The sequence below is a fragment of the Tigriopus californicus genome, chromosome 1, assembly GCF_007210705.1.
Source record: "Tigriopus californicus strain San Diego chromosome 1, Tcal_SD_v2.1, whole genome shotgun sequence".
Classification (NCBI taxonomy): domain Eukaryota; kingdom Metazoa; phylum Arthropoda; class Copepoda; order Harpacticoida; family Harpacticidae; genus Tigriopus; species Tigriopus californicus.
In genome coordinates this window covers 7660398-7675943 of record NC_081440.1, presented here as the reverse complement: position 1 = coordinate 7675943, position 15546 = coordinate 7660398, and the positions used below count along the sequence as shown (strand labels likewise).

General features: G+C 38.8%; 1 protein-coding gene across 1 annotated transcript; it reads left to right on the top strand.

Annotated features, from left to right (window-relative positions):
- Positions 1-11496: 11496 nt before the first annotated feature.
- LOC131886732 (uncharacterized) lies at positions 11497-12629 on the top strand. The gene has a single exon (XM_059235136.1). The coding sequence runs from the start codon at positions 11528-11530 to the stop codon at positions 12134-12136; it is 609 nt and encodes a 202-aa protein (XP_059091119.1). The 5' UTR covers positions 11497-11527; the 3' UTR covers positions 12137-12629.
- Positions 12630-15546: the final 2917 nt, after the last annotated feature.

The window sequence follows — 15546 nt, the reverse complement described above, 5'->3', positions numbered from 1 at the left end:
AACCTTATATTCGTTTTGCTTCTTGTTCAAGTGATGATTGTTCAATAGAATGTTTGGTAACATTGATTTGGGGGAGGTGTTGTAAATTTCAATGATTTTTTCAATGATTGAATCATTCCCCATTGGCAGCAATGCACCCCAACCGCCTCCAGAAGGACTTCAACGCCTTTATGATGTCCTGTTTGGACATGGCGGCCCTCTTGACAGTCATGGCCATGATGAGGGAGTCCACCTTTGGGTGGAAGACTCAGAAGGCCTTCTTATCAATATGCGTCCAAATGAAGATGATCACTGAATTTGCCAGTGACATTATACGTGTTCTTGACCGTTTAAACGGTACTCTTGGCAATGCTGAAGTATGGCACTGTCGCCAGCCTCAATCCGTAAAATTCTTTTTTTTGTGGATTTTTTCTATCAGTGTTTTCAAACATAAGTCAAAACAAAAGATTTAGCTAGATATGCCAATAAACCCTTGCAATTTATTTTCTTTAAATAGCTGTCTTAATCACCGAGCTACAAAGTTTTAAAGACGTATCCGAGGACTTATGGCACACCCGGTAAAGATGTTGGTGAGGTTAGACTTTGTTATATTTGCAATCTTTCATGCTTTATTGCAAATTCCTCAATTCTTCAATTCCGGGGTCAATTGTTCTTTGCCCCAAGCTTCATATTTTTATGCATCCACTTTTGGACAATATTGGTTGTATGAGAGGGTGCCTTGTCCTGCTGGTAAATATAATTAGCCTTGCTATGCTTCATAATGATTTTGGTGATCTATGGGGCACTGTTTCTTTCAAGACCATCAAGCACTTGGCTGCATTCAACCAATATCCAGATAACCAAACTAGAAACGTTTTCTCCCCTGTTGAGGCTACGACCCCTAACATCATCACGAAGGCCACGTGCTTGGTCTTGGGGACGGTCCTTAGGTTGCTGTTCATTTTGCCACAGTAGACAACACGATCATGCTGCATGTTGTAGACAGGATCTGCCGTAAAGGTCTTCTCATAAGAGAAAAAAATTAACCGGTTGCCATTGTGCTTGAGGTCATTCAAAAGCAAAAAAAAATATTGCTCTACACGGAGTTCTCGCTGACGTTGAGACAGTAGAGGCCTCTTTATTGTTCTCAAATATTTTCCACCAGCTTTTTTGATGACCTTGCCGACCGTAGACCGGTCCACATGGATATCTTTTAGAGAACTCTGAAAATTTCATTGATGGGTGGGCTTCAAAGGCCTACCGGACATCCTCTGGCCTAACCTTGACAGGTATACCACTTCTGGGTTAGTCTTTAAGGTTGCCATCAACTGCAAGGCGGTTCAGAACTCGGCACACTGTAGCTTTACTGACCTGAAGGGTCTTGACAATGCCAGATGTAGTCTTTCCAGAGCAGGCAAATTTACCAATTAGGTCTCGTTTAGCCTCTGTTGTTCAATTCAAAAGACTTTTGTTTATTCTCTGCACAAAAAACTGAAAAGTGATACGATGATCTTTTTATTGATTGACGCAATATCCAACTTTAGTTAACAAAAAATATTTGAAAAAGGTCTCAAGACTTTTTTCCGGCCCGGTACATGATAAAATCATTTTTTCAAGAAAGATAAAAAGTGTCACTAGTGAATCAGTGTGCGACTCTTTTCCAAAGGCACTTCTAATCTGTTAGTATACTGCTGACAATTATTTTTGGAACAGTTCTAAATGGATAGAATTAGAAACCTCAATACCCCAAATTCAAAGCAAACTTTCTCAATCAAAAAGCAAGTTCAGTTTTTTACACATTAATCCTTTGAGATCACTGCAATTGACCCTAAAACCTGGATAGGAACAAAGTTCATAAAACTTTTGGAAATGTACAGTATCAGATAACTTTCGTACCTTCTCTGAACACCCAACCTTTCTAGTCTCTCCCAATATGAGAGCTCTCTCATTCCATTGATACTCATGGTAAAACATCTTTGGACCTGTTCGACCATTTGCAAACCAGCAAAGCTCGTTGGAGCCTAAATAGGCGAGATATATTCAAGATGTGGCTGGACAATCGAAAGTACAGAGTTAGCATTGAGATATTATCTCTGGACTTGAATGTCTAATGATTCCAGCCACACATTTGAACAACTTTTAACTGCTTTTAACTGGATATTCTCATCAAACTTGTCATAATTTTGGAGGGTGACCGGACAACTCGACTCAGTGGACAACTTGACCCAGTGCAATAACTAAACATAAAATATTGACAACAGCAGGATTATGGAACAAAACTAAGGCTTGATGAGTTGATATTCAATTTTCCCGCGGAGATGTTAGCATCATATATCAGTAAGGCATTGAATAAAAAAATTAGTTTGATCAGACATGATCAAACTTGATCGCACCTTGATTGATGGAAACATAACTTGCGTTTAATGATCAAATGAGGAATTGTGTGAAACCTTACGGGGTTCTGTCCCGTTTATCTATTCATAGGATAGAACTTTTGCAGACAACAATTTTCTCCAAGTTTTCCTCCTTCAGTTGGTGCCGGCAGTCAGTGAAGATGTGTTTGAATGCGCTAAACGACTGCTCTACATCCATACTTGTTACAAGCGGAACTAAAGCTCGATAATATCTTCCCCAATCCATGTCAATATAATGTTTTGATTTAGTTTGTTGATGAAATCAGGTATTCATTTCTTAACTACGAAGAGAACTTTGGAGAATTGGGACAAGCAAAGGGGTAACGAAAAAAAAAGAAAATGGACGAAAATATATTTTTGACCTTCAAAATCCCAAAACATGATTTGGGATGGCAAAAAAAAAACAAAAAAAAATATTTTTTATGTAAAATCATTTTTGGTCTGGCTCTATTCATCACCAGAGCAATATGTGCCCTGCATGTCTAACACAATTCTAAATCAATATGTGGCTCTCTCAGTGATGCCAAGTGCTATGGAAACGCAATTCAAGAGGATAGGTCAAAAATATAGTGGGGTCGGAAGTAAAGATCGCTATCTTTCAGTGGTCGGATGCAATGGTCCTTACCCGGCAAGGCTCGGATATCAGGGTCACTGCCACGCGGGGCTTGGATGTACAAGTTGCCACCTTTCAGAGGTCGGTTGCAAGGGTCCGTACCCTGTGGGGCTCAGATGCAACGGTCATTTTCCTACTAGACTGGAATACAGAGGCCCCTAGCCTGCAGGGCTTGGATGCAAGGGTTCCTGCATGCCCTGCGGTGCCTGGATGTATGGGTCATTATGGTGCAAGGCTCGGAAGCAAGAGTCCCTACCTTTTGCAACTCTATTGTCTAAAGGGTCTTTAAGGTTTGCAAAAGGTGCATATATATGTGAGCAATTATCCAGATAAAAATGTGTTAAAAATGGCCAATGATGCAAAAAACATTTAAAAAAATATCCCTTAAAATGGAAATCATTGTTCAAATAACAAGGGGTGCAAAGGACTAAGCATCAGGAAACAGGCCCAGCAAAGGAACAAGACTTACAACTAGACTTAGAAAACTTGCTCAACAACATCCAATGATCCATCAAGCAAAAAATTCAAGGTTGTTCCTTGTAGGTTTGCCAGTCAAAAAAATGCCAAAATTTGTTTGAGCATTTCCATTAGAACTTCATAATGCATTTGAACCACTGTGTGTAGTAAGCCACAGATTTCTGGAGATGTGGACGGCAAACGGATGCAAAAAAATATTGTTGAAAATATCAAGGTCACTAGAGCAAGAAAGCGCCACTTTTTGGTAATCACCAAACCTTTCCCGCCACCTTAGGCCTAAACTGAAGGGCTTGTCAGAGAAAAGTCACTCCAACCAAGCCACCCGAGACTTTGCTTTGAACACATTTTGGTAGTTGGGCAGCAGGGTGTCGGGCTGATCGACTTCTCTTGCGTTACGCAATTTCAACCAAAGCAGACAAACGAGCCATCAACTCACCGGCTCCCAGAATTCGGAACTTGATTTTGAGAATCACGTAACTAAATGTGTTCAAAACCGATCCCCATCGCACACACCAGGCAGCCACGAGGGAGGCAAAACAATCTCAGAAATCCTGAGAGTGTCGTTTCTCTAACTAGTCCTCTAGCCTAAACCAATGATGCTGAATTTTTCTAATGTCTATTATTGGCATACATATTGTTCAAAGAGTGTGGCTAATATAATTTTTGTAACCATTGATGGTAGGTGCTTCAAATAAGACGTTTGAATATACTTAAAAAGACTTCTATCTTTAAGTACAATTACTGTATAATAATAATTAAGCATTCTTGGTAAAGCAAGAACTTGCTCTAAACACAAGTAATAAATATGTTTTTGACATTAATATTGTTTGAAGAAAATTGCCTCAGAAACGTCTTGACCAACTTTCAAATAATTTGGTGCCCTTGGTATGACTCCATGGTTCTCAATTTGGGAATGGTCCCCAAATCAAAAGTAGGCATATTTTAGCTCTGAGCTGCATATTGCTCTTTAAACTCATTGAATGTTTTAAAACCATAGAAGGATACATCTCAACAAATATGACACCATTTTTAAATTGATTATTTTGGATCCTCATGCTAAAAAACCTTTTTAGAGTCTAAAACTCAGTTCTAGTGGGCTGGACTTTGGTCTTACTCTGTGTGCCTTAAAAAAGGCCCGCCTTTTGTATAAAATTCCTAATAAGTAGGGATTCAAACTCTTCCAAAAGCAACTCATCTATTTTTCACCAATGACTGATGTTTCTTTGTCAAATATGTGGATCAAAACAAGATTATCAATTGTCCATTATAGATGCACTGATATGTTAATATTTATGTACATGTATTTTTTTGTCTATTTCATACATTTCTTTTCTTAATTGTCAGTGTAAGTTCCTGATGAATTGATTCTTGTTTCTTTTCTTTCTATCAATGTTTTTGAGCAAATTTTGTCCAATATTTTACTGATTTTAAAGACAATTTGCTTGCTTTTTTATTTACTTGATGTTCATGGTTATTTCATTTATTCTTTTGACTTTTAACGTTAATTCAGAATGATTTGGTATTTGAACAGAGTGGTATATCAAGGGAATAATCATTTACTTAAAAATACACTTAAATGTAATATGTAATTCAACGCAATGGCCTAAGTTGGCGGACAAAAGAAAAAGCCATGACCTTTCCTCTCTTTAGAGTCCCTGAATAGATGACTTTAGCCAGATTTGAGCCCAAAGCTATGCTTTGGGAACTCAGATAACATGGTTAAAGTTATGTAGTAAACGCTACATAAAATTCGAATTTTTTACTTGCTCTTGGTCAGCTACATAAGCTTTTGACACCTTAACTTTGAAACTAACTACTTAACAATTAAATATTATAAAAATGACCTGCCTTTAATTAAGAAGATTTACGTTTCTTATTTTACTGCTGTTTTTTCGTAAAGGGGCTCAGAGTCGCTATGACCAAGAGCAGGCCGATTTGGCGGAAAACTCGTTCGAAGACCATATTTCTAGAAGTTCGTGAGTAAGCCTATTGAATTACCAATTGCAAATCTCCAAAACTGTCTGATTATCAAAAAGCTGCAAAATCTCTCAATTTGTAGCATGTAAATAATAATCAAAATGAAAAACTTCTTACTTAGACATTTGGTTAGTTTATGCCCTAATGGAGGTAACTAACACGGAGTTTCATAGTTTCTAATGTTGTTTTTTCATTGTTATTGCTCTGGTACTGTATTGTCGCATACCTTCACCAATAAGTATTGCTTACTTATGTATAGGCAGATTACTTGATATCTTTTTTCTTCATTTAAGCCTCTACTAGCCTCATTTTCGAACTTTTATTCCGTAGTGGGTGGGACATTTTATAAATATGAAACTATTTCATTACTGTCTGTTTGTAATCAATACATTTTCGGTTTGAAATTGTACGGGATTGCAATCAAATGTGATTGCAGTCCTACTAGCGGTAAGGACACTACAAAAAATTCAGTAATTCGAGTGTTTTTGTCTTTTAGTAAAATTTTGCATTCCATTTATCGAGGATTGACATATTCTGCCAGAATGTAAGCATTTCATCTTTATTTGTCAGATATGTATAGAAGTATGGCTTAGATGAGGCAATACTCAGTCACTACTTAGTCAAAAAATTGACTAATTAGGTTTACGGAGTTGTAAAAAGTCAAATAAAGTCATTACTATTTTTCTTTTTCATTTAACAATTGTGGTTGAGATGTGAATTATACACCTTAGTTAAGGAAAGGAAATGCAATCCATTCATCATATAGAGTAATGACAAAAGCCTGGTTATTTTCAACCTTCAGGTAGTGACTAAAAACCAGAGGCAAAAGTTAAACTCAGGCTCCCTCCAATAATATGACTTTAGTATACCCAATGGCGAGATAGCTTTAACTATTTGCCGCACATTTTGATATAAAACAAAATAAGATTGAAATAATTAGAAAGAAACTCAAATGATCCAGTGACATGCCAGCAAGATGCTTCAATCAAGCACAATTGCATCAACTTGAAGCCAAAAAAGAGACATGCATTCACTCTCAGACCAAGAATACATCGATTTTCAGCAAGCCCACTTACTTGATGGCTACCTTCCATTTCTGTTTCTCCTGCGCTTAAAGTTAAGGTAATCTTTGTTTTCGGTTTAGTTACAAATTTTGCAATCTGAGGGAGCATATTTTATGCCAAAAAAGTGACAAAGGTTGTTCAAGTTTTAAACTTAAACGTTCCGTTCGATTTGGTCTGGAACTGTCTAAAACGACAGAGAACAATATAGGTGTAGTGATTTCTGATTGCTAAGATGTGATCAATTTACTTGCTCCAACATATTGCTTAACAGTGTTGCTGTACTGCTTACTCAATGTTCATGGTTTTGTCAGAAAGCCCAACTTGTCCTGCCCTCCCCCCTCCACGAAAAAAAAATCAAATAAGGATCAAACTCGACAGTACTGGCTTGAAAAATTGGGTCGCAGGCATTGTATTTCAGTTTACACCAGATAAAATGATTCATAATGCAATAGTTGATAGTGAACTGGTTGCCCAGTCGCTGGCCATTACGGTACCGACTCCATTCTCCGATAGAGCTAGACATCGGGGCTGCGACAATGTAGGACGTAAAAAAACCATTTCCTTCGACCACCTCCACTACATGTATCCTCCACCACTATTAATGTTGGGTGTCACTCATACCTAGACTCCGACAAAATATGTTGCTTTCGCGTCGAGTAGAAATTGCAGAAGTTTGGCGCTTCGGATGCGCATTTCCGAAAGAGCTGAACACAGGCATTGGAAATGAACTGGTTTTTCGAATTTCTGCTCGACACACGAGCAACACTTTTACTCATACCTAGCTTACGTCAAGCAAAAGATATCGTTCATTGTTATTTTGGCCAAATATATAAACAAATTTGTTGCTCTATTGAAGACCCATTATAGATTTAATAAGTTCCAGTACAAAAGCAATCAAAATTAAATTTTGTCACGCCTCATTTTTTTTATTTTACAATCAAAAAAAGTAGTGGGCGTTGAATAAGCAGGAATTCAGCACACTTGTGCTGTGGGTGTTGTTTAATGATTATTTTGAGGTACCCAACCACCAAAACTTCCATAAATCCTTTTATTTAGGAATTTTCTTGACGCACATGTCCCAGATATAAACAGGATTCTAATTTGAATGATTGTAAGCACCTTAAGCCTCATTTTTACTTTTTGAAAATTGAGAGGAACATTTCGCAAATAATGCAGTTTGTTTCTACGTTTGCAAGTGGTGACAGGCAAGGCATATCACATATCCTGATTTTTTTCAAGGTTTCTTTATTCTACATTTTTTTGGGGGGGCCTTTATGAACCTTTTCCGCTATTATGTGCAGGGTTTTTTTACTTTTTTTGGGCACAGAAATCTGTATTATTTTCTATGGAAAGCTGCTTTACAGTCACTCATGATATTAGATATGCACCTCAATACTTGGGTTTGGTCTGTTGTGCGTTAGTAAGACTAAAAACCATACCTTGGAAAAGCGGTTCTCATTAACCAAAAGTAGTCTTCAGAGGTTAAGGTAAAGAAACAGAAAACCAATCCTTGCCCAAGCTATCGGACCAATTTCCTAAATATGTGTAGTACAACAATTTTTCCAATAGTAATTGCTTCCTTGGCATGAAGTTTATACAAATGAGGCTTGAAAAAAATCGATATATTTTGCTTACTTCCTAGGGGGTCATGTTATGAAGTTTCTAACAGTGTGGGTTAATGTTGTTGAGAGTCATGAGTTTGTGGCATAAAAACTATAGAATGTTCTTTGATCTCTTAGTACATGGATACATGTTTGAGAAATCTGAACGTACGTACATGTGAACAACCTCGTGGAACATGTGTAGGAACAGATACAAAAATGAAGAAGTTGATTGATTGTGCAACCTACGTAAATGGGAGGTGGATCAGAAGTTGGATGAAGCTAAGAAACCACGCATCACGAGAGGCGACAGGAGTATGAGGTTGGCTTCATCCAATCAGTCAGAGATGGGCATAAGAAATGAATGAAAACTCCTGCTGAAATGGGCGACTATGGATTAGTGATATTATTGGTATTTGGTAGAGGTCCACCGATAAGAATGGCCCAAACGAGAAAAACAAGGGCACTTAAAGCAAAATTAGCACACAAGACGCACAATTTACTTCACTTTTTGTTCCAATGTATGGTTTGAAACTTGGAGCACTTCCAGTACGTTGGATCGCCTTCTGGTGAAGAGACGGTCAAAACGACATTAACAAGTAGCCTTAACATGTCCATCAATCATAATTATAACAAGTGATAGTGGGTGATAGGGATCGTCATAAAGAGATCAGCTTTTCCAACCTTACGTGGTGCCCTCCAAAATAACCGGAACAGGATTCACTACTGTTTGTGGAAACCGATGAAAACCATCTGGATATGAATTGAAGATTGTGCGTGAATAAATATTGTCAAAAAAATGAAGGCCACCAATCAAATCCCATGCCTGTCCAAACTTTTATATGCGGTTATCAAAGGCCCACATTCTCCTCCAAACTTTTTAATAGCTACATTCTCGTTCTAGGGTCATTGATTGGTTTGTGAGGAAGTTGCTCCCATTTTCTTGTGATGGGGCTATAGCATTTTGAAAAAGACTTGTTATCTTGTCCGGGACGTAAAAACACATTTGTTCCAAATATTTCTAATTGCTGCTCGTACAAAGTTATGAGAAAATTTAATCGCTTTAACGCACACCTCGTGCATACGATACATGCAACTCGAACATAGATGAAGGAAACTCCCCATTCATACCCTACTTCCTTCCTTTTCCCCACGGGCTCGTGCCATATTCCGTGGGTTTGGGTTTGCTTTTTTGCATTTGCATCAGAGCAACGCACATCGCTGGGAAATTTTTGTAACGTTTGAATCAATAATAACTGCGAGCTTTGCATAATGGTTATGTCCAAAATATCTTGAACCTATCGTATTTAACAAAGTACGTTTCGAAAAATGGGAATATTGCAAAAAATAAAATGAAAGAGATTCCATCCTCGGATTATTCAATGCCAATCAATAAAAGCATCATTACTTTCTGGTATTAGTAGTATTTATTGTTCAAGTTGCATATGCTCATTTGGTTTTTGGGTTTTAGGCAGGTGTATGACCTGTTATTTCCGATTATAATTGCACTGTTAACGAGAGGAAGTGTCTTTCCCTTAGATATGTTTTGGGATTGCCATGATTTGAAAGCTGGATCCAAATGGTTCCACAGTTCCGCTCCTTGTCTTATGATGAAGGTGACGGTGACTCGAGCGAGACTTCCTCGCGAGAGCAGCCGACGTCTGCACTTGCAAGATGTAGGTTCGGCCATTAGTGGAGCTTAGCATTCTGCCCATTGCTAAAATGGGACCTACCAGCTGTGAAATCCGTCCAACGACCGGGACGAAAGTTGTCAGATGACTCCCACCATGTCCCTTTTTCGAGCTTAAGAAGAGGCACATTTGCCAGGCCCATAAGATCTACGTTCGAGACCTAGCTAGCACTGACCCAACTTGCCTCAACGCAATCTCTAGTTTCGCTCGAACCGGTATCCAGATCTTATCAATCAGAGGTGCTGTGCCGGGTTTGTTATCTCCAGACAGTACCACTCTGATTACCTTACACATTCATTACCTTACCAACCGCATTGTGCAATCTTGGTATGGTCTGCTACCAGTTATTCGTTCGGTGCACTCACTGAAAGACTTCAAGTCCAAATTAGCCAGTTTCGACTTGGACTCACATTTGAAATGTTCTTTATCTTCTCAAACGTGATGAAAATGGCTCTCTCTGTCAAAATTGAGAGCATGGTGACGGGGTGGCTCCATTCCCTCCATTCATCCTGTCTTTGCCCCCTCTTCTTGTTTGTCTTTTTTTCTCCACATGATCCATTTCTTTTCTTCATTATGCATTTCAAAATGCCTTGGGTGGTACCATACAATGAACAACAGTTGTGTTTGTCATTGAGCTTGAAGGGCGGTTCCATCTTGGTATTCTGTGTCTGCATGTGGAGAAAAATAGTGGCAGACATTACCGAAGTTGCGGAACGACCAGAGAGTCGATTGCCAGCTTCAAACTAGATAGCAAGTTCTTGGAAAGACTTAATTTTTTTACCCAAGCCCCTCCTCCCTTCATTTTTCCACCAACCACCTGCTATGGGTGTACCATTTGAAATCCCTTTGGAGGTGAATTCCAGGTACCTTGCATCCAGGCTGGCCTAACACTGTGTTTTGTTCGAATGCTCTATCAATACCCCAGGCGTTATTTTGAATGGGCATAAAATAAATGAAAAATGAATAAGTCAATCGTTAAATACTGAGTTTTTCAGTTTATATCATCAAAGTCATCAAAGTTTAGACCGTAAAGTCTGCCAACCAATATTAAGAAATGAAAAATCGTGGTCCAAGTTGGATAGCCTGTTACTCTTTGGCCTTTTGACTTCACAATTTGGTCTTCAAAAGCTCATTTGGATTGCCAACTATCCAACATTCCAAAATTGCTCAACCTGTAGGATCTTCTTTTAGATTTGCTTATTGCACACCAAGTTGTGGACAAAGGTTTCTGCATTGCATTTTGACCCGCTGTCATTTCAAGACAGACTTTAATTATTTAGCGAATAATGTTCCCAGTACACGTCGAAATTCTTTGAGCCTCAAAAGAGGGTTGTAATTTTTGGCCGATATGTTGCGATGGTTGAGTAAGTGATTGAACAATGGTTGAACAACCTCTGCCTGGTTTTAGACGTCTTACATCTACTTTTTGACACATTTGAACAAATCTGGTTCGCTTGATTTCCAAAACTCTCCCACTCTCCTCAATTATTCAAATGATCCCCAAACTATCAAACCTGCCTCTAAGACAATCATGGTAAGTACATAAGTACCCATCACTAGTCCAACCACTTTGAGCACTCATAAATATGAAATTAAACTATAAGTGAGAATCAATTGAAATCAAACAAAAACTCAACTTTCATCGATCCTTAGAATGAATTGGTGACCCACTCATGCTTGTTTAACTTGACCATCTCTTCTAGAGGTCTTGATGGGTAAACAGCCTCTGACAATCACCGTTGCCGTCGTTCTTTTCTCGTGGGTTAAAATTGAGTCGGATCTGAAAGATAAAAGCCACTCTCCACACTCAAGTGAGAGCAGTCTTGGAGGAAGTATGCTCGGATCCACACACCTGAGTTTGGTTGTCTTGGTCCAGGGGAGTTTGATCCTTCTGCTCTTGTTCCAATGCCAGGACCAAGTCCAAGCTCAGGGCGTGGGCGAAGATGGTGGTGAGTACTACGGTACACAGCTGCCTAGGTCCTTTGGGAGTGCCCACAAGTTCGAGCCTTTACCGGGTATAGCCGTGTGCGGGCATTGCCGATGGGAGGTCAAGCTAGACACAGTCTACAATCGAATTCCGCAAAACATATCGGAGATCTTGTGCCGCGATCCTTCAGAAACTTGTGGCGGCAACACAAACTATGCTTGTCAGTCTATTTCGGCCAAGATGTTGGTGGCCTATGTGGATCCCTCCGTGGATGATTTTTTGACATATCAAAATAAAACCGTATCCGTTGCTTGCGCCTGTGTGAATAAAGGCCAGATATTCTTCTCCAATTTCGCGAGACCCCCATCTGAAAAGAAACGAGGCATCATGTGACAAGCTTAATGAGCTCTTCACCAAGAACAACGGCAACAACTACCTACAACTACGACCAAGATGATCATGACCACTTATTCCCACTTCCGTAACAAAGGTATTGTCAACCTTACAAATGTTACCTGCCGAACGGCAACAACCACATCATTAGCTCCAACAACAAGGTTACCTTCCCACCGTGAAATATGGACCATTGATCTGATCATTCCAACAATTAAGCAAGAATACCAAGTGTGGCGAAGCAGAAACGAAAAGATGTTCTCTCATCCCCCAATTCGCAGAGCTCCATTGGCTTATCCCTTCGTTCAGAAATAGTGATCTCATTTTGTGACGATTATCTTGTTCATTGTTTTGCCAGTCCTATTTAATAGCCACTTATTCATTTCCAAATTCATTCATACGAGAGTCTCTTCAACTGAAAATAATAAAACATTCTTAGATTACGCAAATCATATCAAAAAGGCTCTTCCGTTGAGTTACACCTTGAACTTCATTCCACACTCAGAAGGTGCATCATCCGATTTGCTCTCGTACATTATCACATAGTTTGACTTCATACATCGTAACTCGCTTGAAGGTCTTTACCTCAGCCATGTCGCAAAAATAGTTGTAGGAAAAAACAGCACTCATTTTCAAACTGGTGTTACTGCACGTTCAGTCCATCTTTTTCTGATAGTACTTTTACCCAGTTCTAGAGGATACCCTTGCGGCTACCGCTTAACTACAGGCCAAACTCCCAAGGCTCAATTGGTTGCAAAATATTGGAACACCTCAATCAGCAAAAAGACCAATGTTGCGGGGGAAAAAATCTTCTAGCTAGTTCAAGTTTTTTGGAAGCTGACTTTTTATTTTTCTCTTTTGCATATACAGCAAAAACGAAGGGTGAGAAAAAACAAACATTCATTGCTACCTTCATCCTTTGCTCACTTCAATGTCCAACGAGTTATCTAATTTTGTCACGTACTCTTGGGAATGCATGATGATTTGGGCTGTTATCAGTCTATCAATAATTGGGAACTTTTGGAGTTTTCCCATTAGATGGTAACCAAGATAGATGCACAATATATGGACTCTGTTGTCTTAAATTATCTCGTAGTGCCCCAGCACAGTACACATAAACTGACTCAAGTCACAATGTTAGGACGCAATAAGATATGAATCTAAATAATAAAAATCTACTTACGAGCCTGCATTGAAGTTTCCTGTATTGCTAATCTAAACGATATCTCTCCGAACAAAATCAACTAGGAGGGATTTTTGCCCCCTACGTAGAACCACATGAGTATCAGAATTATGAAACCAAAAACAACTTTCTAAAGATTAGTTTTAACTTATCTTCACGTTTTAGCAAATTAATTTGGCCGAAAATTACCTAGTAAAAACAAACTATTTTGGATAAAATCACTCATTTTTCTGACTCCTAAACCATTACGCGTAGCCAGTTGGAAAACAGCAACTCATTAGCTTGGTTTGATCGAAAACAATGTTTTAACCGAGAGCCCATGTTTCCATACACTCCTTCATACTTGGTTTAGCCATGAACCACTGGAATCTGGACGGAGATGCTATGGTCGAAAATTGACATTTCAGAATTGAGTTAATCCATTGCGTTCTTCTTTGTATGATATTGACCCTAGATCACTGCGACTTTGCAGTTCAATTGTCACCTCTTTCGAAAGCCTCAGTCAAAACTCATTTTAAACATGTTGAAAGATGTTAACTCAAATTTCTCTTTAAGATGGAGCATAAAAGATGGACAAAATGCTGGTCGAGCCAAACAGCCTAAGAGGCAACGTTAACGAAGACTCTTCTCCATAGATGTTGAGGGTTCAAATCGTGGTGTCGGAAGTTAAACCTGAGGAAACTAGTGTAGCTGAGCGCTCTAAGAGGCAACATGAACTAAGCACAAAACCAAAAAGTAGCCATTCATCAGCAAAAACTTTGGCTGGGTCTAATCAAAATCAGACCTTACAAAAAAAGGTAATGAAATGCCGAAAAGGTACCAGATTTTGACTTGTTTCCTGAAGCAAAATATTGTAATGCCAATCAATGTATTCAACGAAAAGAACAAAATATATGCAAGCCCCCCCCCCCTTTCAGTTGGCTCAAAATGTCCTTATGGTCATAATTTCACAAAAAAATGGCCAATAAATACTAATTAAGGGACAGTTGAAAAACTTTATTTGTTTGTTCGAAGTCAGATGACAGCTCTCTCGCTCGGCCTGCCATCTGATGATGGATGTCCCAATTAAGGGATATTCCTGCTCCGTTGTCGCAACCAAACGTGCAACATTAATTATTACCTCAACCTCGGGAATGATCACAGGTTCACCCATCACGCTCTTAAGGCAGCACCTTATGCTGTAATTTAAATAGCACAAAGAAGTTTAGACTTGACTAGCCGGGGTTCGAATCAGGATTCGCTAATTGGAAGGTGGATGCTCTACCAATACGGTACCGCAGCTTGCCTAATTAAGAGACTATGGGCAGAGCACTCTTTGATTTCTACCAAAAACGGCTGACTCGTTTAAAAGTTGCGATTGGCTTTCCCAAAGTATCAAGCATAGAAGTAAAAAGCAAGTCATTTTTATAAAAAAGAATATTGGTCTTTTCTTTCCGTCTCGTCGTCCTTGCGGGCATGTTGAGATAACAAGACTACTATAGGATAACTTTTTCTAACGAATACTTGTCATATTTGAACACACCACAGGGTCTTGACCCTTAGTAAGTATTATGCTCAGTCCTCACTAATGAGCGGCAATGATTGTTATCTATATGAATATTGATATAATATTTTGATCTACCAATAAGATCAAGCTGGTGTATGGATCTGGCTACCCTTTGAAAGTATCTAGTTGATCCAACAATATCATTTCATGGTGGGCAATTGGGGACTCAGACAAACATTTGGACATGATGTGGACAATAGTGCCCAAAAGGTGTCCAAAAATCCAATAAAAGTACTATGAAATCAGGTTATAGGACCCCCCCCCCTAAAAAAGATCACGAAAAAGGGTTCTTATTTCTGAATTGTTTCTAAAACCGAACTCTGCTTTTTTCAGGTGGGTTTTAATCAGGGCTTGAAAGAAAACTGTTTAAACTATTTTAGTTTTTTGGAGGTTTTTATTATCCTAGAACTTCCAATTTTTGTGTGAGAGAATTTGTTTTGCTGTGGAAAAAGGATTGTTTCGTGTTTCTTAAGGATGCCTTCAGGGGTTATTTGACCCTCACAAAGATTTTTTTGCTCAGAGCCCTGGTTATAATAACCACTAATGAGTGATAACTGTAATAAAAGCAATATGCAATATAAATCCTTAAATGTACTGCATGTTATTATTGATTGAACAAATACCTTTTTGATTTTGCCGATTGACCTGATTTGCCTCGAATAAAAACCGATTGTTTTTTCA

What these genes read in the sequence shown, in the direction of transcription:
- LOC131886732 (XM_059235136.1), top strand. Translation starts at nt 11,528, where the DNA reads ATGGGTAAACAGCCTCTGACAATCACCGTTGCCGTCGTTCTTTTCTCG.